Source organism: Leptopilina boulardi, unplaced genomic scaffold, assembly GCF_019393585.1.
Source record: "Leptopilina boulardi isolate dan_hultmark-lab unplaced genomic scaffold, ZJU_Lbou_2.1 LbouV2_121, whole genome shotgun sequence".
NCBI lineage: Eukaryota > Metazoa > Arthropoda > Insecta > Hymenoptera > Figitidae > Leptopilina > Leptopilina boulardi.
This window is the reverse complement of record NW_026137665.1, coordinates 200,394-222,452: the sequence shown is the minus strand read 5'-3', so window position 1 is coordinate 222,452 and position 22,059 is coordinate 200,394. Positions and strand designations below refer to the sequence as shown.

At 26.0% G+C, this 22,059-nt stretch overlaps 1 protein-coding gene across 3 annotated transcripts; it reads right to left on the bottom strand.

Moving 5' to 3' along the window:
- Positions 1-9,990: 9,990 nt before the first annotated feature.
- Positions 9,991-20,195, bottom strand: LOC127285254 (flightin). 3 transcript variants are annotated; one of them, XM_051311175.1, is made up of 3 exons: positions 20,063-20,195; positions 12,615-12,858; positions 9,991-11,458 (listed from the first exon to the last, which is right to left on the bottom strand). In XM_051311175.1, exons 2-3 carry the CDS (start codon positions 12,836-12,838, stop codon positions 11,215-11,217), a joined length of 468 nt encoding a protein of 155 aa, XP_051167132.1. In that variant the 5' UTR covers positions 12,839-12,858; positions 20,063-20,195; the 3' UTR covers positions 9,991-11,214. The 3 variants fall into 3 exon arrangements, with proteins under 3 accessions (XP_051167132.1, XP_051167122.1, XP_051167141.1); XM_051311165.1 differs by lacking the exon at positions 20,063-20,195 and adding an exon at positions 16,774-16,938; XM_051311184.1 differs by lacking the exon at positions 20,063-20,195 and adding an exon at positions 16,774-16,894 and having other exon boundaries at positions 12,615-12,878.
- Between the last annotated feature and the right edge of the window lie 1,864 nt (positions 20,196-22,059).

Genomic DNA, 22,059 nt, shown 5'->3' with positions numbered 1-22,059 from the left:
TAGAGTTTTGTTTTTTATTTAATTTCATTCTTATAATACACTTCTTTTTTTTGTCAATGAAAATTCTCTCTACTAATTAAGTTGATAAAAAAAAATTTAAAAAAAAAACCAAGAGTCTCTATTGTACTTCCTAGGTGTAAATCTGTTCGTCTCGTGCTCATTAGTAGATAAGTCTAAAAAAAAAAAAATAAAAAACAATTATAATTATATCAAACTCTAATATCTGCAAATATCACGCAGATAAGCATATTATATATAAAAAAAAAAATATATATATATATATACGAGAGAAAAGAAAGAAATTATTAACCTCATTAAAGTAAAAAAAAAAAAATAAATGACAGATTTTAAAAATAAATCTTAAAGTTAACGATTACTAAACGAATTATATTGTATAAAAAAAATATTTCAATACCGCAGCAGCAAGTGCTTTGCCCTCTATCGAAAAAAAAAAAAGATTCTCTTATACTTATTGAACTTCTTTAACGTTAATGTTTTCCTAGTTAAAGTCAATAATGCGCTGTTTTCGCATTACTATATAGAGAGCAGTTGAAAAAAAAAGCTGAGATAAAAAGGCGATTGTTATAATTATTAACAAAAATAACGAACCCTCGCGATTATAAATACGGATTCCAAATAACTTTTATACTAAAAAAAAAAAAGAAAAATAAAAAATATATCCCGAACGTGGATTCGCCTTCGATCGACAATGTGCGCGCCTATCGTTCGCTTTTATCCCATGCTCGACCTCTTTTTCATGAAAAGTTCCTCAAATTAATTAGTCTTACGTAAAACAAAAAAAAATAAAAACAAAAAAAATTTTGCGATAGATATTTTCGATTTTTTTTTATTATAATAATAAAGTTTGAAATAATTTAAAAAAATTTCTTTTTTTTTTAATATTTCTCAAATTTTATTCTTTTAGCTTTGAAAATTCTTTGCAAATATATTGTAAATCAAAAAAAAAAAAAAAAATTTACCAATTTTGCAAAAGAAAGGTCGAGATGGAAAATTTTTGCTTGTTTCTTAAATTTTAAAAAAGAAAACTATTTCACATTACGAGAATTAAAAAAAAGAAAAATACATGAAATCCTGGATAGCGGGGAAAAATAAATTGAATAATAAAAAAAAAAAAAATCGCACACTACTATGAATAATTTTACTATGCATGTTTACAATAGAGATGCACTTTCTATTTCTCTCTATCTCTCTCTCTCTCTCTATTTCTCGTTAGTGTCCTTTTTCTCCTCAGGAAAAAAAAACTTGTCTCTAAATTTAAAAAAAAACTACTGTTACAATATCCTAGAAAAAAAAAAAACGTTATTTACTGCAATTCGATTTTTGCGACGATTTTTAAAAGTTTCGCTGAAAGTGGAAAAGCAGTTTTGTATAAGATTAAAAAAAAAATGAATAAATAAATAAATACATACAGGTGAAAAATCGGGATGTTTACGTTTTTAAATCTAAATTGAGAGATTTTTCAAACGAGTTCGTGCGAAAAAATTTATAACTTCAGAATTATTTCATAACGATTTGTAACCCGCTCGGAAAATTCATAACTTGTCTGATTCGTTTTAGCTCAAGTAAATTAATTGAATTTCCAATCCCATCGCGAGTTTGCAACGATATCTGTCTCTCTCTCTCTCTCTTTCCGTTTATATTCTTTATCTCTTGACATCAAAAAAAAAGAAGAGAAGAAAAAGTTTCTTCGAGAAAATCTTTTGATAAATTGCAATAAAAAAATATATTTTTTTTTTATTATATATATAATTAAAAATTAAAAAAGAAATTTTAAAAATTAATTTCCTTAAAATTTATTCTTGATCGATTTTCCGCTAGACTTTATTATTGCCATTGTAATGTTAAAATACCTTTCATAATTGTTTATAAATTAAATAATGAAAAATGAAATTTATTATTAAAATTTATCAAAAATTCAAAACCAATAAAATTTTAATTCATCGAAATTTACACGATGAAAACTAATTAAAATTGTAAAAGTTGAATTTTAAAAGAATCATTTGTAAAATTCCAATACTAATTAAAGTTAACATTATTTAGAGATGTCAATTAATTTCTGCCTTTTTTTGAAATCTAAAACCATATTTCATTATTAAAAATTGAAGGAGAATAATTTTTGACCATTTTTGAATTTTATTTTCGAAACATTAAAAAAATTTTAAAAACTATGCAATTGAAAGTTCAGAATCATGAAAAAAAGCGTTAAAAAATTGACGATAAAAAATAATGGAAGAAGATTAAAATTTTTATTTTTCCAAAAAATTATATTCGAGTTCTGTTAAAAAAAAACATTAAGAGCTAATAATTATTTTTTTTTCTCTTTTTTTAAAATTCATTGTAGCATCATTTTAAAATCGTCAACAATTTTTGGACAAAAAAATGTCAGCGAACAATCTAAATTTCAGTGGATTTTTTCAGCTTTTTAGAATAATAAATATAAAATTTTTTTTAATATTTTGTTATATAAAATTTTTTTTTTCTTGAATTTTAAATTTCTATGAAAGTTGTAGGGAAATAATTGCTATCGCAATATTAAAGTCTTAATTTGATAAAAAAAAAAAAATTAAAAATTTTATTAAAATCAAAACAAAATTAAATTTTCAAATTCATGGAAATTCAATTAAACGTTTCAAAAATTTTGTTGCGTCCGTCATATATATATAAATTTTATTATCTTTATTGAATTTAAAAGAAATTTTTAACAATTTTAAAAAATGTCCTATAGTAATAATAAAAAATAATAATAATAATAATAAAATGCATAACGAGAAAAGAATAACGATTTGAAAAATCTTGTCCAATGTTGCCTTACAACGAAGTCTGAAGGCACTCAGTGTGTGAACTTACTCGTTTTAAATTTTCCTTTTATCGCTTAGCACAAACTTTAATACGCAACATATTGTGGTCCTATTAATTCTATCGACGGAATTGAAACTATATATGACACTTTTCGATTTATATCACAAAAGCACAAAAAAAAATAAAAATCTTTCTCGCTTCTTTTGTGCAGAACATATTTCACTTTCAACACAAGTGAAAATTTTCGTATCAGAGAAAAATGGTTACAATATTATAATTATTATATAGTAAGAAATTTATAATTTGCAAAATAATATGCGGAAAAAACAAATGTTGCGTACAATTTATTAATTGTAAAGATTCGTCGTATAAGTAATTTCAATTTATATTATTATATATATAATTGTGAATATTTCAAAAGTGATGAGAGATCAGCGAACTTTATTATTGAATATCGCGCTAATTATTATCATGTTGATGTAATAATAATTACAAGCCAAGAAAGAAAAATAGATATTATGTTATGTAATTACAGGCATTGCTTATAAAATTCAAAAATACCGTCTACGTATATATATATTTACTGATGCTTCGTAAATTAAGGCTTATTTATTAATTATCTATATATCAATACTTATTTATAATTAATATATATATATATATACATATAATTTATCTATTTCCATAATTATTAGTTTAATTTAATTTTATTTTAGAGATTTTTAAAAAAAAATTCATTCATTTATATTTGAAACACTTATTTTATGTAATATTGAATTTTTGCAAAAGCATTTTAAATATTGTATTATTGTTAAACAAAAGAAAAGAGTTTTAAATTGCGAAACATCTCAAAATAGTGTATAGAGTCCCTTTTCAAAAAAAAAAAAAAAAATGTAAATGTTATCTTCTTCTAAAATATTTTTCTTCAAATCAAAAGCACAATATTGTTCAAAAAAAAGAAATAATACGTTGTCAAGATATTTTCCTACTCTTTTGCTGCCTGCGGTTATCTCTTCGGTAAAAATTATTCAAATTATTAAAAAAAAAAATTTAATTTTCAAGACTAAAAAAATTATTTTTCCTTTTTTTTCTGTTGACAATCATAAAGTCTTGAAGAATAAAAAGAATAAATAAAGATTATTTTGAATCTGAAACCTAAAATGCAATTTTGACTTTCTACAAATTGAATTAAAAAATCTAATTACAAAATTTCAAATTGAATTTTCCAATTGAATTTAGAGAATTTAAATTTTATGCAAGTCAAGAAAGTTTTAAATGTGTTCGGATGAAAAACAACTATTTTTTGGATTTCAATTTCAAATTAATCATTAACGATTCTTTTTTCAAAGTTTCGAATTATTACTTATTTTTTTTTTTGTAAAATTTCAAAAAGTTGCCAAAATGCAGTATACGAAAGTGTTATTAATAAATTATTAATAATTTAGATTTCGAAATAGCCGCTGATATTTACGAGTGTAGTCAAGAATAGAGATGACTCGCAATTTCGCACAAGAGTTTATTTTTGTTTCTTAAATATTAATTAATTAGTGCGGATAATATCCTTTTTGTTTTTTTGAAAAAAAAGAACTTGACAGTATATATAGATGACAAGTTGTTATTTTGCTGCCAAATATTAGAAATTTTCTTTTTTTTTCCCTTCAAAAAAAAAAAAATAAAATAAATAAATTCTTGACAATTTTTAAAAGAATTGTAATAAAAATGAATTCTTGAACAGAAGTGCAAAATCTTCTGAAAAATATTGTATCAAGATTTGTGCGCGATTGTTTTTTTGTACAAAACGAAAAAAGAAATTTGCACAGCAAAACTTAATAATAAAGTGTTTCAAAGGAAATTAAAAAAAAATTGCATTTTCTTTTTCTATATAATATAATTTTACAAAGAAATGAAAAATTTAATCCTTTTAACAGTTTTTTTTTCTTCTACTTTTTAATGGATTATAAAAGCTAACGACATTTATAGATGTTGCATAAAGATCGTTATTCATTTTTCCAGCCGGAAAAAATACGTATATATCTTCCTGAGTCTTGATAAATTTTTATCCATCAGCTATTTTTTACATGAAGGAGCTAATTATATTCCTGTACTTATTGTATTATTAAAAAGGTTTAAAAAAATTTTTTTTTTTACTTTACTTTTTTAAAAAAAGGTAACGTATTTCTTTATTAATTATAAAAATTCATATTTGTCATAAAAAACCTTTTTTATTATTTCATTTAATTTTTTTTGCGATTCTTTCAAAAAAAAATAGATATTTTTTTCAATACAAATTTTCTGCTTGAATTATTTAAATTTTAAATAATTTTGCATTTGTAAAAAAATAATTGAATATAAAAAATCCTATGAATAATTTTAACATTTTTTTATGAAAAAAAAAATTCTGGCATAACTTTTAAAAATATTTCTGATAAAAATGGAATTTGAAAAATATTTCCTGTAGAAAAAACGAGAAATATATAATAAAGCTCATTATACAACATTTATAAGTTAAGAACTTTATCTTTTTAAAGTCAAAGACTTTTATAGAAGTTAGTGAAAGTTATATATAAAATGTTTTATAACTTCCTTTTAAAGAAACAGAATTTTATCATCTTTCCTTTTGGTAATACATAAGTAAGTAACAAGACAAGTCGATTCCAATATAAATTATTGTAAAACGAAAGATTGATAAATAATGATAATATTTAAATTAAATAAAATTAGTTTTTTTTTTATAAAGAATAACTAATAAATATTTTTCATAATATATGAATTGTTTTTAATGAAATTCGATACTGTTTAATATTTTGTTTTTCTTCAGGTGATGGAATGCTATCTTTCACGGTTCGAGGTAATGTTTTAATCGAGTTTTCCAGTCCTTATGAGTTTGGTATACGATCGTCGAGAAGTTTGCGTGTTGTCGCAAGTAGGTTACAGAGATTACCACATGAACACAGGCGGTTACTCGTAAACTCTATATACTCTAATTAACCCTTCTGGCCTTTGTTGCGCACAAGGTTTGTATATTAGTCACAAAAAACGGAAGAGAAAAACTTATCCATTCTGACATTTGATAAAGTACATTATTTACTAAAGAAAATCTCATTCAACTATTTCTTCAAAGCTGCAGTTTTTTTTTCTTTTTTTGTGAAGAATGGAGACACTAACATAACCTTAAAACTGAAAAATGGTTTAAAAAAAAAATGCCAAATGTTAATTTACAACGTATTTTCTTTTACAACGAAATTTTTCTATTCACGTGCAACGTTGGACTTTTACAGCCAGAATGTTGATTTTTACAAACTGTTTGTATCATCTTCCGTTTGTAATTTTTCAGAATTTTAGTATCAAAAATATATTTTTTTCAATAAAATAAAAGTTAACAAATGAAATAATAAAATATTATTCGTAATTTTCTTTCAATAATCTAGACAATAACAAATAAATTAATAAAATAAACGGATAAGATTAAACATAAATAAAATAAAAAAACATTATTTGAGATGCTTTTTAGGTTAATTTTGACTTGTCCACCTGCACTGTAAAAAGTCCAAACAGAATTTTCCCAAAGATAGGAATTTTACTTTTAAGAATCCATGGCACAAATACTATATTAAATGCAGAAATAATACAGGGTCCAAAATGGAAAATACAATATTTGGTAATTTTACTATTTCGAATATTGGGATTTTCCATTCCTCGGCGAAATTCCTACTTTTAAAGTGGGTAATAATGTTACCCACTTTCAAAAGGACGAAATGACTGAAGGCTGTGAAACTGCACTAGATGGGAAAATTACCATTGGCGAACGTAACCTTACTAAAGCAAAAATGACAATTCCACACTGTAGTATTTTTCCTGTTTTTAATGTAGTATAATCACAAGTGTTGGTAATATTCCCGTTTCTTTAGAAAAATACATTAGCGTGTAAAATTACCATTTTTTAAAAGTAATATTAACAATTTTTGGAAAATTCCCAAATATTGAAATTCATAATATACGCATACATTTACGATTTATGCGTCGTGTGCAATCATTAATGCCCGGCAGCAGTCGGCATTCATCGACAATTGTCTTTTTGATTGTAAAAATGGTAAAATTTTACGACACGAGTTATTTTATCCTTACATAGGACAATTCATAAAAGTTTTTGTTCATAATTTAAATTAAACTTGAATATGAAAAATAAAAATGTTAATGTTTCTTGTGCAAAAATATAGGAATAAAATATAGAGTCTAATTGTGTTTATAATTATTTTTTCTTTTTATTTTATAAAATTCTTTAGCGAATATTAATAACTTAAAAGTAAATACCTTCATCGTAATCGCATAAAAAGTATAAATTATTCCTATATTTTTATAAACATAAAAATTTAATATTTTATAAAATTTCGGAAAAGTACTCTTTTTTCAAAGCAATTTTATTTCAGTCGGTAACATTACTGATGTCTGTATATTTACTTTCTCCTGCGTTTAAAATACCAGAAAGTGTAACTGTACAGTTCGTGGCAATTTTCCCATCTCGTCTGGAAAATTACATAACCTAAAAATTTTATTCCCATCGACAGTAAAAGTGCCGTTCTGATAGTGGGTAATAATCTTTCCCACTTTCAAAGTGGTAAAATTCCATTAAGTCTTTTTACAGTGTGTGGATTATATACAAACGGGCAGAAAATTAACCTTGTTCATCGTCGAACATGAACAACCTGTATGTAGAATTACAACAGAATTGATATTCACATTCGAATGTTAATTTACAACGTTATACGTGAAGTAAAAAGTTTCCAACGTTTCACGTTGTGATTTAACATCGGGTTGTATAATTACTAACAGGAGACATTTTTACAATTATAAACATAATAAATTTACATCTTAATTGTAAAATTTCTGTCAGCATGTTAAATTATTAGGTGTATCATAGTGAAATTACAAAACCGTAAAAATTTTAATTAAAACCCGATTGTAATTTAACATTTGCCTTTTTTACAGTGTAAGCAGAATGATTCCGGTGACGTGTGACGATTACGAGTACGGGAAACATGAGACAAAAAAAGGACCGAAACTATATATCTGTCCTTTTCTATCTCATGCTTCCCGTACTCTTATTCCTAATCGGAATGTTTTAAATTACTATTTCATTACTTTTTTATATAGAAACGATCTCGATTTTGATCATTTTTATTGAAGGATAAAATGCACTTTGAAAAAATGAATAATTTATTGTAAATTTTTTGTATTTCTTAAATTAAGTAAACAATTCAAATTGAAAAATGTGATTTAACAGACATACCCTACCTATCTCTTTCGCACTCATAAGATTGTCACTTAGACTTGCACTTGTACTTGGCTTTTGAACCTATTCTGGAACCACCTTAAGGCCAGGTCCAAGTGAGGCAGCGCCATCTACATTGAAACTAAAATTTTGGAAAATTTTCAACAGCCTTTTCTTGAAAACAAGAAGGTAAAATGCTTTTTCCTTTATGGATAATTGATTATTGGCAAGATATACACCAGCTAAAACTTTTTTTGAGTTAAAATAATAAAAAAAATTTCATGTCAATAAATTAAATATGAGCACTTTTTTTCACAAAAACTGTAACAGTACTTTCTCAGAAATTACAATCAAAAATGCAATTTCCATTTGGAAAATTAATAAACGCTAAAAAATACACGATCTAAGATTTACCAATCACGAAAATAAAAAAAAAAAAAAATTTTTTAACATAACATATTTTACTAATTATGACAGCCGTTTGGCAGGTTATATATGTCACCAGACGTTTCGCAGTTTTGCCGAAAGGAGGAGATTGGCGCTGTTGCTAACCACCTGAAATACATAATCTACCAAAGGGCTGTCACAATCAGTAAAGCAGTATCAATATGTTAAATATTTAATAAAATTTTTTTTTGTTATTTTCGTGATTGGTAAATCTTAGGTCGTGTATTTTTTAGCGTTTATTAATTTTCCAAATGGAAATTGCATTTTTGATTGTAATTTCTGAGAAAGTACTGTTACAGTTTTTGTGAAAAAAGTGCTCATTTAATTTATTGACATGAAATTTTTTTTATTATTTTAACTTAAAAAAAGTTTTAGCTGGTATGTATCTTGCCAATAATCAATTATCCATAAAGGAAAAAGCATTTTACCATCTTGTTTTCAAGAAAAGGCTGTTGAAAATTTTCCAAAATTTTAGTATCAATGTAGATGGCGCTGCCTCACTTGGACCTGGCCTTAAAACAAAATTTTACAGGAAAGGCGTTTAAAGTCGAGCGTTCTGATTGGCTGAGAGGCGCCAGCCAAAATTAGCCCCACTATCTTACTACTACATCGCTCCTACAGTTCACGGATACGACAAGTATACTAGTAGTAGTGGTGGTGGGGATGGTTTCCGTAGTCCGTGGTAGAACGCGATTGACATGGTCATGTTTAAAGCTTTATTACAAAAAAATCAATTAAAAAAATACAATTTTTGACTTTTGTATATGAAAAAGCAACTTAAATACTACCGATTCCCATATAAAACTGAAAATTAAATTTTTGGGAGCTAAGGTAAATAATTTATTTAACAAAACGAAAATTTTGTGGTGGTATCGATCGTTCTTGAACTTAATATAATAAGGATATTGAAGAAATTGAAAATCGCCATAAATTTTTGAAAAATGAATGCTGATATCTAAATTTTGAAATTGAGACGTATTTTACGTGCTATTAGCGGAAAAAAAATGGAAAAAATATAAACATTTTTTTTGTAAATCGCGCAAAAAAAAAATTTATGTATGTTATGCATGTGAATTTAAAATTTGAAGAAAAACTGTCGGTCGTTGTCTGTCCTTCTTGAACTTAATATAATAAGAAGAATTTTAATTTTTCCTGTAATTTACTCATAATAATAATAATAATAATAATAATAATAATACTTTAAGCTCCTTAGGTCAAAAATTATTTTTGCATGAAATAATACGAAATTATATTATTTGAAAAAAAACTTAATTAAAATAAATTTTGTAATCAGTTTTACTATATTTTTCCTTTAATTTTTGATGCTAGAAAAGAATGGATATCAATTTTTCGAAAAATTTTCCCTTTTTTTTCGATAAGAACTGTATTTAATTTAATTTTAATAGGCATGAAAATATAATCCTATGTATTTACAAGGAAGCAAAAATACTCGATAGCTTTCAAAATTTTTTATTCTTTTACATTAAAGAGTTGTCTTTTTATTAAAGATAATTTTGAAAAATTTTTATAATTTGTTTGATTTTCATCTTATTGAAGTCTTATTTAAGTTATTTTTTATCTTCTTTTTTTTATAAAAATTTTTCAAAATTAATTTTTAAACAAATTGTTTGATTAATATTAAAATTTGTCAAGAAAAAGAAAAAAAAATGAACCTCGTTATTTTGCAAGAACAGTCCCGCTATTTCTCATAAACAATATTTTGGATCGTATTGCTAAAACTTAAGAGGATTCATGGGAGTTTCGTATAATAAATTGAATTTTTTCAAAAAAATTTCTTATGCAAAGTTCAATTTTATTACGAAAATATATTTTCGAAATCACGTTTTAAATCCCTTGTTCTTAAATGCAAATCTAAATCCAAATAATAAAGTAATTGATGTATTAAAATGCTCGAATTTAGAGACTGTTCTTATAAAATTGTCTTAAGTTTTGTATAATAATAAACTGATAACAATAATAATAATATTGATTTGAAACTATCGTTCACAATTTTTTATGAAGAGAAATAAATATTCAATAATAATAATAAAATTATTAATTTTATACACTTTAAATTCAAATCAGTGAAATTTTTCTGATAATCAAATTAATAATTATTGTAATTTCACTATTTTATATTTACTGTGTACATAACAGAAATAAAATTTTAAATAATAACGAATATCGACAAATCGCCGCTCGATGATTTAACGTCGATGCATTTGCCATTTTAACAAAAAATATCATTCTCTAAGTTGAAGCAGGTGCAACATTTTTAACCTAATCCAATTAGTTTGTTTCTAATAATTTCAAAATCAAAATATTTTCAGTTACAAAAAAAATAAATTTTTTTTTCAGAATTATTGAAATAAATAATTTAAATTTATAATTTTGTTTCTAATTAGAAATTCAAAATATTTAAATAATTTACTTATTAAATTATTTAAATATATTAAATTTAATAAATTATCGCCTTGTAATATTATTTTAATTTAGATATTAATTAATATTAAAATATTTAAACATTCGATATATAAGTATTAATTTTATTATATATTATTTTTATAATGATTAATATTGGTCTAAAATTGTTTTATAAAATTTATTTTAATTTCCATTTATTTTTGTTGCATTTTCTTCGCTATTGCGGCGATAAGACATTGTTGAAGACTTTTTTCTCAAAGAATCTTCATGTACTTGAGGCTGTAATATGCTCGAGTATGATAACTGTAGTGTCTGATGGTATGTCTCATCTGAGTTATTTCACGCATATCCGCTGATCGTTTTACACTTGGATTCTTATTATTCAAATGATACATTCTTATTGCTCTCTCCGCCCATTCCTGAGCTCGTGGCTCCTCACGATAAATTCCCTTATTTCGTTTATTCATCCAGTCGATTACGTCGTTATAATAATTTTGTCTATAATCATAGAAATTATTTTCAAATAACATTTATGCGAATAATTCTTTTGTTTTTAACTTGGCCTTATGTGCGAATCCAGGTGAGATTTTGACTTTTTCGGAGTAGGTTAACCGATTGCAATGAAACTTTGGAATTTTGTTATATATAGTAAGACTAATTTTTAACGTAAATTTCAGCTTAAAATATTTGTTAGTTTACGAGATTTGCAATAATAACAAAAAATTTTAAACTGCTATATTTTCCATTCTAATAATCGGATTGAGGTCTACTTTTTTTAAAAAAAATGAGAGGAAAATGAGAGGAATAAATCTCTTTCAGAACAATTTTTTATAATTTTACAACTAAAAAAATTATTAAATAATAATTGAATAAATTTCACGCGACAATCTAAAATTCAATCACTTAAACGCTAAAATGATCTTACCAGTGTTTTCTTTAATGTTCCAAAGGAATCCAATTGTAAATGCAAGTTTAACTTATTTAATTTTAATAATTTACGAGTATAAAAAATTACGATTTCTGCTAGTTGACGTGCAGACGACATTGCGCACGCAGCATTCTCTTGTAACCAGCTGACGTGATTCGTGGACTAAATTGGCTACGTGAAAATGCTGCGTGCGCAATGTCGTCTGCACGTCAACTAGCAGAAATCGCAATTGTTTATACTCGTAAATTATTAAAATTAACCAAGTTAAACTTGCATTTACAATTGGATTCCTTTGGAACATTAAAGAAAACACAGTTAAGATCATTTTAGCGTTTAAGTGATTGAATTTTAGATTGTCGCGTGAAATTTATTCAATTATTATTTAATAATTTTTTTAGTTGTAAAATTATAAAAATTGTTCTGAAAGAGATTAGTTCCTCTCATTTTCCTTGACATTTTAAAAAAAAGTAGACCTCAATCCGATTATTAGAACGGAAAATATAGCAGTTTAAAATTTTTTGTTATTATTGCAAATCTCGTAAACTAACAAATATTTTAAGCTGAAATTTACGTTAAAGATTAGTCTTACTATATATAACAAAATTTCAAAGTTTCATTGCAATCGGTTAACCTACTCCGAAAAAGTCCAAATCTCACCTGGAATCGTACTTATGTATTTTATTAAATTTTTTTTAGATTAAATATATTTTTAATTTTTATTTATACCTGTAGTCATAGAGATAGCGGTAATTGAGAAATAGGGGTCGAACCCAATGAAGAGTATAATGGGGGGGATCACATTTTTCTCTGGGTCCAGAGGGTATTACTATTACAGGTGCATCAGCTGCTGCAGCTGTATCTCCACCAGTTGCAGCATCTCCTGCACCAGCATCCCAAGCTGGTGCTTCGTCGTCTCCTCCTATATCCCATGCCGGTGGTTCGTCATCCATTATTTTGTTTTTTTAAAATTCTAAACAGCAAAACGATTTTCTGTTAAAAATGAAAAGAATAAATAATTTAATAATTTCTACACGACAAAAAAAAAGTTGATGAAATTTTCATTGCCTAGTCATTTATACTTTTGGATAGTATACCTTTTTTTGGGTGAAGGTTTAATTAACGTTCTTTAAAAACTTGAAAACATTTTTGAAATATTAAAAATGAGTTATAGAATTTTTAGAAATCAATACATGATCAGTTGTTTTCGATTTAATATTAAATTTTTTTCATCGCGCATAGACAACCGATGTGAATAATGTACTCACATACATATGTGTATAATTCACTAGGATTCCATGCCAAAATCGCATGTGTCCATGTACAAATTACAAATGAGCCAAAAGTTTTGAAGGTTTAAATGAACGAAATTTTTTTTGCAACTTCTTTAAGGGTATGTGGGAACCTCCCACGTGACCTAGTATATGGGAAAATGTGTTTTGGTAGTATACATTTCACTCTAATATAAGAAAATATTTTTGTTTATAATTTTGAAGGATGATAGATTAGGGTACAAGGAATCTCGCTGTTCTCCGAAAAATACATAATTTTGCGTTAAATTATTAAAAAATGAAGTTTAAAAAGTGTGATTTTTAAACGAAAATGAAAAGAAACATGGCGGCGCATACACAGACGTTGCTTGAGTGTGTCAGTGCTCCAGTAAACAGCGACAATTCGAGCAAGTGGCCGCTCAATGTACTACGATTAAATACATTATTTTACTATTTATTGCTTTATTTTTATTATTTTTGTGTTAAGTTATGGTAAATGAGTAGAATAGCGAGATTTCTTGTACCGAACAAAATCATTACTCCAAAATTTTAACCCAAAATCATTTTTTATTTCAGAGAAAGTTTCAAACCACAAAAAAGCGTCCTTTACCCACACACGAAAAAAAAAGTAGAATTTTTACCCCAAAATCGGTATAAAAATTACCTGCAACAAATTTTATCCTAGTTGAGGGCGCCACCGTCTATGTGAATTAGCATTGGTGAAAATTACCCGCAACAAAATTTACCCAACGTTTTTTCTGTGCACATTCCCTTAAGTACGAATTTTAATACAAAATATTGTTTTAAATATCTGAAAAGAAGTTATTAATTTAATAAAATTTATTGTATTATTTTACATGGCCATTATAATTTTTAATAATTTATAGATTGAAAAAAATATTTCGTTCATTTGAACATTCAAAACTTTCGGCTCATAATTATAAGACACATGTGTTTTCCGCATAGATTCCGAGAAAATTACGTATACTAAATCCATGAAAAAATGGAATGAGAAAGTCTATGCGATAATAGTATGATATTTCTTTTGGTGTACAAATATATTTTCCATGGAGTAGTATAAGGAGACCGAACAACAATATTAAATCTGCGTTAAAAGTGGCCCAAATTTTGGTAACCGCTTAGTGTCATGAAAATACGTAATGGAACACTAGCGCCACTGATTGTGTTAAACTCAGCTGGACAGTCAGCCATAAGGTTATTCAAGTTGGGTGGGGGAAAGCCAAGATGGATGATGGCTGGTGCACAATCAGCCTATCAGCATTCATTCCCACGAGAAATTTCTCCTGGGAATGAATGCTGATAGGCTGATTGTGCACCAGCCATCATCCATCTTGGCTTTCCCCCACCCAACTTGAATAACCTTATTGTAAAAGTTTTTAAAATAAGGAGCAATGTATTTTTGGGTTATGTTCAACGTACTTCTAATTTTTCCCACTGTTTACATACTTCCCACGAGAGCGCTTGTGTTCCATTACGTCTTTCCATGACACTAAGCGGTTACCAAAATTTGGTCCACTTTCAATGTACGTCGTTGGGTCTCCTTATACTACTCCATGATATTTTCTTTATGACCTAACCTAACCTGAACTGATTATTACGCTATTGCGCATGTAAGTTTTCCCAGAAATTCGAGTAGATCGAGACGCTTGCTTTTCACCGAACGGTCAATACGTCGAACAGACAAAATGTCGAATGGACAAAATGTCGAAAAGCCAATACATCGAACAGAGAAAATGTCGAAAAGCCAAGACGTCGAACGGTCAAAATGTCGAAAAGTCAAGAAGTCGAACAGTCAATACATCGAACGGACAAAATATCGAAAAGCCAAGTCGTCGAACAGCCAATACGTCGAAATGACAAAATGTCGAAAAAATTTATTGATTTAAGTATAATTATAGTTAAGTCAATAAAATTTTTCGACAATTTGTCAGTTCGACGTATTGGCTGTTCGATGACTTGGCTTTTTGATATTTTGTCTGTTCGATGTATTGACTGTTCGACTTCTTGGCTTTTCGAGGTTTTGGCTTTTCGACATTTTGTCAGTTTGACGTATTGGCTTTCCGACATTTTGCCTGTTCGACGTATTAGCTTTTCGACATTTTGTCCATTCGACAACTTGCCATTCAACATTTTGTCTGTTCGACGTATTGACCGTTCGGTGAAAAGCAAGCGTCTCGAGTAGATCGTCCGAAATATGACATATTTTTATATTTTTGAAACCTGCTTCACCCTGCTTTTCTCTACTCTAGTTCCCCGCCATATATCGAAAAAAAAGTTACTATTCCCTGGAAAGTGTCACAATTCAGATGTTCCACTAATTATTTTATATTTATTAAGGTGTTTTTATACCTCCAGTATTTTGGTCAAGCAATCGGCTGGATTGAATTTTCACGGAGAATCACTGAATTTGATTGGCTCTAAAAATATTCCATTTTCACGGTGGAAATCGAATATTAGTCAGAGCCTATCAAATTCAGTGATACAGCTGTGAAAATTCAATCAAGCCGATTGCTTGACCAAAATACTGGAGGTATAAAAGCACCTTTAGGCCGTGAAACATAGGTTAAAAAGGACAGGGATATATTTGTATCCTTTTCTATCTCATGCATCTCGTTCGCGAATCTATTGTGCGTTGGCCTATTGTCAACAAGATTGTGAGATGATTCTTAACCAAAAAAAGGATTTATTTTCGTGTATTTAAGTACTGTATTTCTATCCAAACTGTGTAAGTGTTAATCAGTGTAGAAAATTACCAATAATTGTGAAAAAAAATTTTAAAAAAAGTTTTCTTTGCCCTCCAATCTAAAAATTTTTGGACTATCATCGGAAATTTGATTTTTTTTCTAAATCTTAGTGAAAGTATGTATTTTATATTTTGGTTAACGAATCAATGTAAATTTTTTTTTTGACTAGTGTTTCTACATTCTAAACGATTTTATGTCTTATTCAAAAGTAAATGACTAAGTAAAAGTAATTTAAGTAAAAGTTTTGACAACTTTTTTTTTTTTTTTTTTTTTTAGAAAAATAATTAAATTAGAAAAAAAATTTAATCCAAGTTAAGATTTGCGAATTACAAAAAAAAAAAATTTTAGAACAAACGTTAAATTTTTAATCAATGAACAAAATTTTTCAATTTTTATGATCTATTTAATGAATAAAGTCACTGAAAATTAGAATTGGTAATCCAATGTTGATTCCGCAACGATCCTAAAAAGCGTTAGAGACATGAATTGGAAGCGCGCACTGATTCACATATAGCTTAGAAAAAGAACTGGCCTGATTGGCACCAATTGAATTACAACACTCACGGAGCAAAAATTTACTTCCAACCAAAACAGTCACTAAAAAAAAATCCACTAATATACAATTAAAAGAAAACTTCTTATGCAATTAAAATAATCCTTGTTTTAATTTTGAAGAACCAAAAATTTATTAATCACTATTTATTTTGAGTAAAAATTTATTGATCAAATAAATTTTTTTTCTCAACACTTGCACTGTTTTTTTTTTTTTTTTTTTTTTAAAGCACTTTGAATGAAAATTCAAAAAAATTGGTATTCAAAAAAAAAAAAAAAAACTACAATAGTATGACGAACCTGTTTTGAAAACCCGCTACGTTTGAAGCACCTGCACCGACTGATTCTTTTTTATAAAAAAAAACACCCTCGTGGTTCGAGGTTCTTGTCACACCCGAGGCCCCTTGTCTTGTTTCTTTGCTTTTATTTTAGCTTATAACATTTTCCCGACCTTCCCCTGACCTCCCCCTTGTGAAAATTGTATCGGAATAGAGTATGGAGGGGGGATGGGAGAGGGAGGGCCTCTTCTGGCACACAGACTTTGTCATGTATAGTGTGATTCTTGGCCTCACTCTTGTCACTACCCCGATGACAACGTCCCTCAATTTTAGCATTAACCGTGAACGACTTTCTTAAAAAAGCATTTTACAAGTTCACTATACTCCTTTTTGTCCTATTCACTTTTTATTTTTTTTGTTGGTGTAAAAAATGGACTAAAAATTTTTCAACTTGAAAAAAAGAAGAAAAAAATTTTTATGCTCAAAAAAAAAAAAGTTTTTTTAAAAATCCTTTTTTTTGAAAAAATTTAAAATATTTTTAAAATGCAAAAAAAAATTTCTTAGGTATAGATAATAATTTATTTAGTTTTTTTTTAACTTTCGAATTTTATCAATATTGAAAAATTTTAATTTATTTATTTATTTAATACAAACGGGCAATAACAACTTTGCCCAATCGTACAAAGTACTAATTAACATAAAAGGAAATAACAATAATCAATTGGCCGCATTAATATTATTGTCGTCGCTAAATACTAGATTGCGTAATTCTTTAGAAAATACATTGAACGAAACTCCGAAAAAATTTAGATTAAAAAAATTTAATCTTGTAAAAAATTATTAAAAATTTTGGAAAGCTTTAAAAAATTTTTGCAGTTAATTATTTTTAACTTTTAGATTTAGAATAATTGTCCAAAAGTGTCAAGAACTTAACTTTTTTTTTTTTTTTTTGAAAAAAGTCCATTTTTTTTCAGTACAGTTACTGATAAAAATTTATTATATTTTTTCAATATAATGACTAACTATTTGATAGTCACTCTACAACAATTTTTCCAACTGGGTTCCTTTTTTTCTACTTCATTCTAAATAATTAACTAAATTATAATTTTTTTAATTTTGAAAATATTTTATCAAATATTATGATAAATTAATAAATTACAATTTAAGTAAAAAAAAATATATTTTTTTAATTTTGTATTAAACCAAGTCCACTTCTGGGCCGAAAGGCTGAAGCTTAATTAATAAATAAATAATTTAAGTAAAAAAATAAGAACTAAAAAATGTAATTTCTTTTAAATTAAATAAATATTTGTATATTAAAAAATTTTATTTAAGTATTAAGAAAATATTTTTCATGGAGAAAAAAAAATTTATTTGTCTCAATTAAAATGTTTATTTAAAACTAAATAATGCATTAAGAGAAAGGACCAATCAAATTTTACCCTATCGTAATAATTATATTCTAAACAAACGCAAATTGATTTCAAAAATTTTTTAGAATCTAAAATTTTCCAATTTTATTAAAATTTTTTTTTTGATTTTAGAATTTTTATTTTCGTAAAAATAGTAATTTTTTAAAATCCATTCGATTGATTTTTTGGAATTATAAAAAAAGAATTTAAAATAATTGTCGATAAAAAATAATAATTGTGAAAGAAGTTGAATTTGAGATCACTAGTGAAATTTCAAATTGTAATTAAAATTTACATTGTTTAGAAAAGTCAGATCTTTTCTTATTCTTTAGAAATGAAAACCATATTTTATTATGAAATATTTTTAAAAAATAATTTTTAACAATTTTAGATATTTTCAACTTTTTAACATTTCATTTTTTCAAAAAAATTATAATGTTTAAAATACCTACCCTCATAACAAAAGGATATCCCTAGGATATCCATATTAATGGTCGATATCCTAGAATGGTCCCCAGGATATCTTGGGATATCCATAGGATATCCCTAGGATATCCAAACCGCCGGTCTGTGGGACATCAACAGGACATCCATAGGATATCCACAGAATATCCCTAAGATATCCACAAAATATCTATTGGATATTATATCGCAGGATATCCATGGGATATCCTCAGGATGTCCGTGGGATATTCTTAGGATATTCACGGGATATTTAATATCTCAACATATATTTTTAAAATTTAAAATTGTTAAGCTAATATAATAAATAATAGTATAATAAAAACAAGAATCTTATGAGCTTCTAATTTATTTTAAATGAAGATTTGAAACGCATTTTTCAATGTTTTTAAATAAACTCATGCACTTAACGTATAATTAATATTAATAGTTATTCGTTAATTGCGGGGAAGAATTTATATTGTTTAAAGCCAATTTATTTTCTGACAATATTAAATAAAGGAATGAATCACGAATAAGAAAAAAATTAGTTAATAATTTTTCAAATTAAACAACTTTCTCGAAAAACAAGTTGCATTTTATTTTATTTATATAAAATTTAATTCACAGAATATTCTCACTCGTAGTCTCATAATGACTTTAAAAACAGTATCCTGAAAATATCTTCTTGACATCCAGAAGATATACTGAGAATATCCTCAAAATATCTGTGGGATATTCTGATGATATCTGTGGGATATCCTGACGATATCTATGGGATATCTGGAGGACATTTATGAAAGTCTATAGAGATATCCAGAAGATATCCTGTGGATATCCTCAGATATCCATGGGATATCCAAACAGCCTATTTTTTGGATATCCTTAAGAGATCCTTTTGATATTCATAGGACATCCCTAGGATATCTGCGGGATATTATCAATATATCCCAAGATATCTTGTGTTATTAGGGTATATTGTTCAGAGGAATAAAAAAGGGTAAAAAACTTTGTTGATAAAAAAGTAATAGAAATTGTAAAAGAAGTTCAAATTTCAATAAATTTTTCCAGAATTTCGAGTTCCATTAAAAAAATTTAAGTCATAAAATTATATTCTAATTTAAATTTATGCATCATTAATAATATTGGAAAATCGGAATCCGTAAACAAGGTAAATTTCGATAAATTGAAATTTTACTCTCTTGATAGTAAATTATTGTTTTTTTAGAAAAATAATTTAAAAACATAGAATCATTAAATTAAAAAGTTATTTGGTTGAAATAAAAATTTACAATTTAGGTTTATTTCTATTATTTTCTGAATTTAGAAATTAAAAATCTAACGATTTATTCTTTATTTTAAATTTACAAATTCAAAAAAAATAAGTAATGTTAATTTTTTAATAGTAAAGAGGATTATTTTATATTAATTATAATGATATTAAAAAAATTTATATACTTAGGTGCGTTAAATATTGTCAGAAAAATCACCGCAGCTTCCTTGTGATGAATCCAATAACGATCTGAAGGGATATAATATTTTAATCGGAAGTATAATAACATTGCTTCTGTCAAATCAAGGTTAATTTATTGTTGACGAAAGCACATAATTTGATCACGTGAATTAAACATATTGATATTGTTTATCTTTTGCGAAATATGACATTCATCTAAAAATTATTTTTCTATTAATAATAACTATTGTATATAATAAAATTATGTCATTATTTTAATTATGATATTTTTTTCATAATTTTTTTAACGTAATTTTTTGAAAATAATTCCTATATAATTATATTTACTTTGAATTTAGAGATATTGTAATTAACATTTTCGTACACGTGAAAATAGAATTGAGAATTAAAGTTTCAATTATAAATTAATCAATGTCTATCAAGAGCAAGGTCATGGAGTGGACAAATCCGAAGCCAAATCTCACCTGTCTCTGTCATGAGTCAGTAGAATTCAAAAGTTCAAAACTTCACGTCCGCAGTAACAGTACTAATAAATTACAGGCTTAATTAATTAGCCAAAATATCTAAAGAACCAAATTACTAATGGCATACAATTTATTTAAATACACATAGTGTGATTCTAATTTTGGATTTTTTTTATAGTTTTCTTTTTTTTTGTAGAAAATAAATAATTTTCATTCAAAAATACAGTGTAGATTATTTTAAATTAAAATTTGTTTATATTTATTTTTATATTAAACAAATAAATGAAAATTGTTTAAATTAATTAACAGAAGTTTATTAATTAACTAATAATAATAATGATAATAATAATAATAATAATTTGTAATTATTGAAATTTTGTAGTTCAAAGAATAAATTTCGTTCGAAACGAATGATAAATTACCAAATTTTGCAGTAATTAATATAGGACAGTGAAATGACGATAATTCGATAGGTACTTGATTTATAGTAAGTAAACCGTGTCAGAGGTGTCGAAATTTGACTCTAGCACCACTCAAAGTTATTTGACCATGATGCTCTCGAAAATTAGAGCAATCTGTTGCAGATAATCTATCAATAGCAGTTGGGTAAATCAAAACAATGGTAAAAAATATTTCACCAATCTGATAAATTCAGTTAATGGTTAAAAAAAATTTTTTTAAAAAAATTTTTTTTTTCCCATATTTTGTTAATTTTTTATAAATATTATAAAACTGGGTACCTATATTTTGTATAATTTTTTTAAATGTTTATCAATACAACCAGAGTTTATATACATGTAATTTATTTGAATTTAATAAAAATATTTTTTTATTAATTTGCATAAATTCCGTAAAAAGGGGTGATTTCGCTTATTGCGGGTAAATTCGTTCACCAAGTTATCTGCTTCAAACGAGGGGGAAATAACTAGTCAATTGAGGTGTACACTTGTGTTGAATTATTCTGAATTATTTTGAATTATATGAATTATCCTAAATTATCTAAAGTAATGTGAATTATCATGAATTACCTTGAATTACTTTGAATTATATCGAATTATTTGAATTTACTTGAAGTATATATTAATTATCTTGAATTATCTGAAGTAACGTGAATTATCATGAGTTACCTTGAATTATTTTGAATTACTATGAATTATTTCGAATTAACTTGAAGTATATAAATTATCCTGAAGTAATGTGAATTATCATAAATTACCGTGAATTACTTTGAATTATCTCGAATTAACTTGAAGTATATGAATTATCTGAAGTAACGTGAATTATCATGAATTACCGTGAATTACTTTGAATTATCTCGAATTAACTTGAAGTATATGAATTATCCTGAATTATCTCTAATTACTATGAATTAACTTGAAATATATAAATTATCCTGAATTATCTGAAGTAACGTGAATTATCATGAGTTACCTTGAATTATTTTGAATTACTATGAATTATTTCGAATTAACTTGCAGTATATGAATTATCCTGAATTATCTGAAGGAACGTGAATT

Coding starts and splice junctions, on each gene's coding strand:
- LOC127285254 (XM_051311175.1), bottom strand. CDS start 12,838: ATGGATGACGAACCACCGGCATGGGATATAGGAGGAGACGACGAAGCA. Junction 11,459..12,614: donor CGCTATCTCTATGACTACAG/GTATAAATAAAA, acceptor CTATGATTATAG/ACAAAATTATTATAACGACG.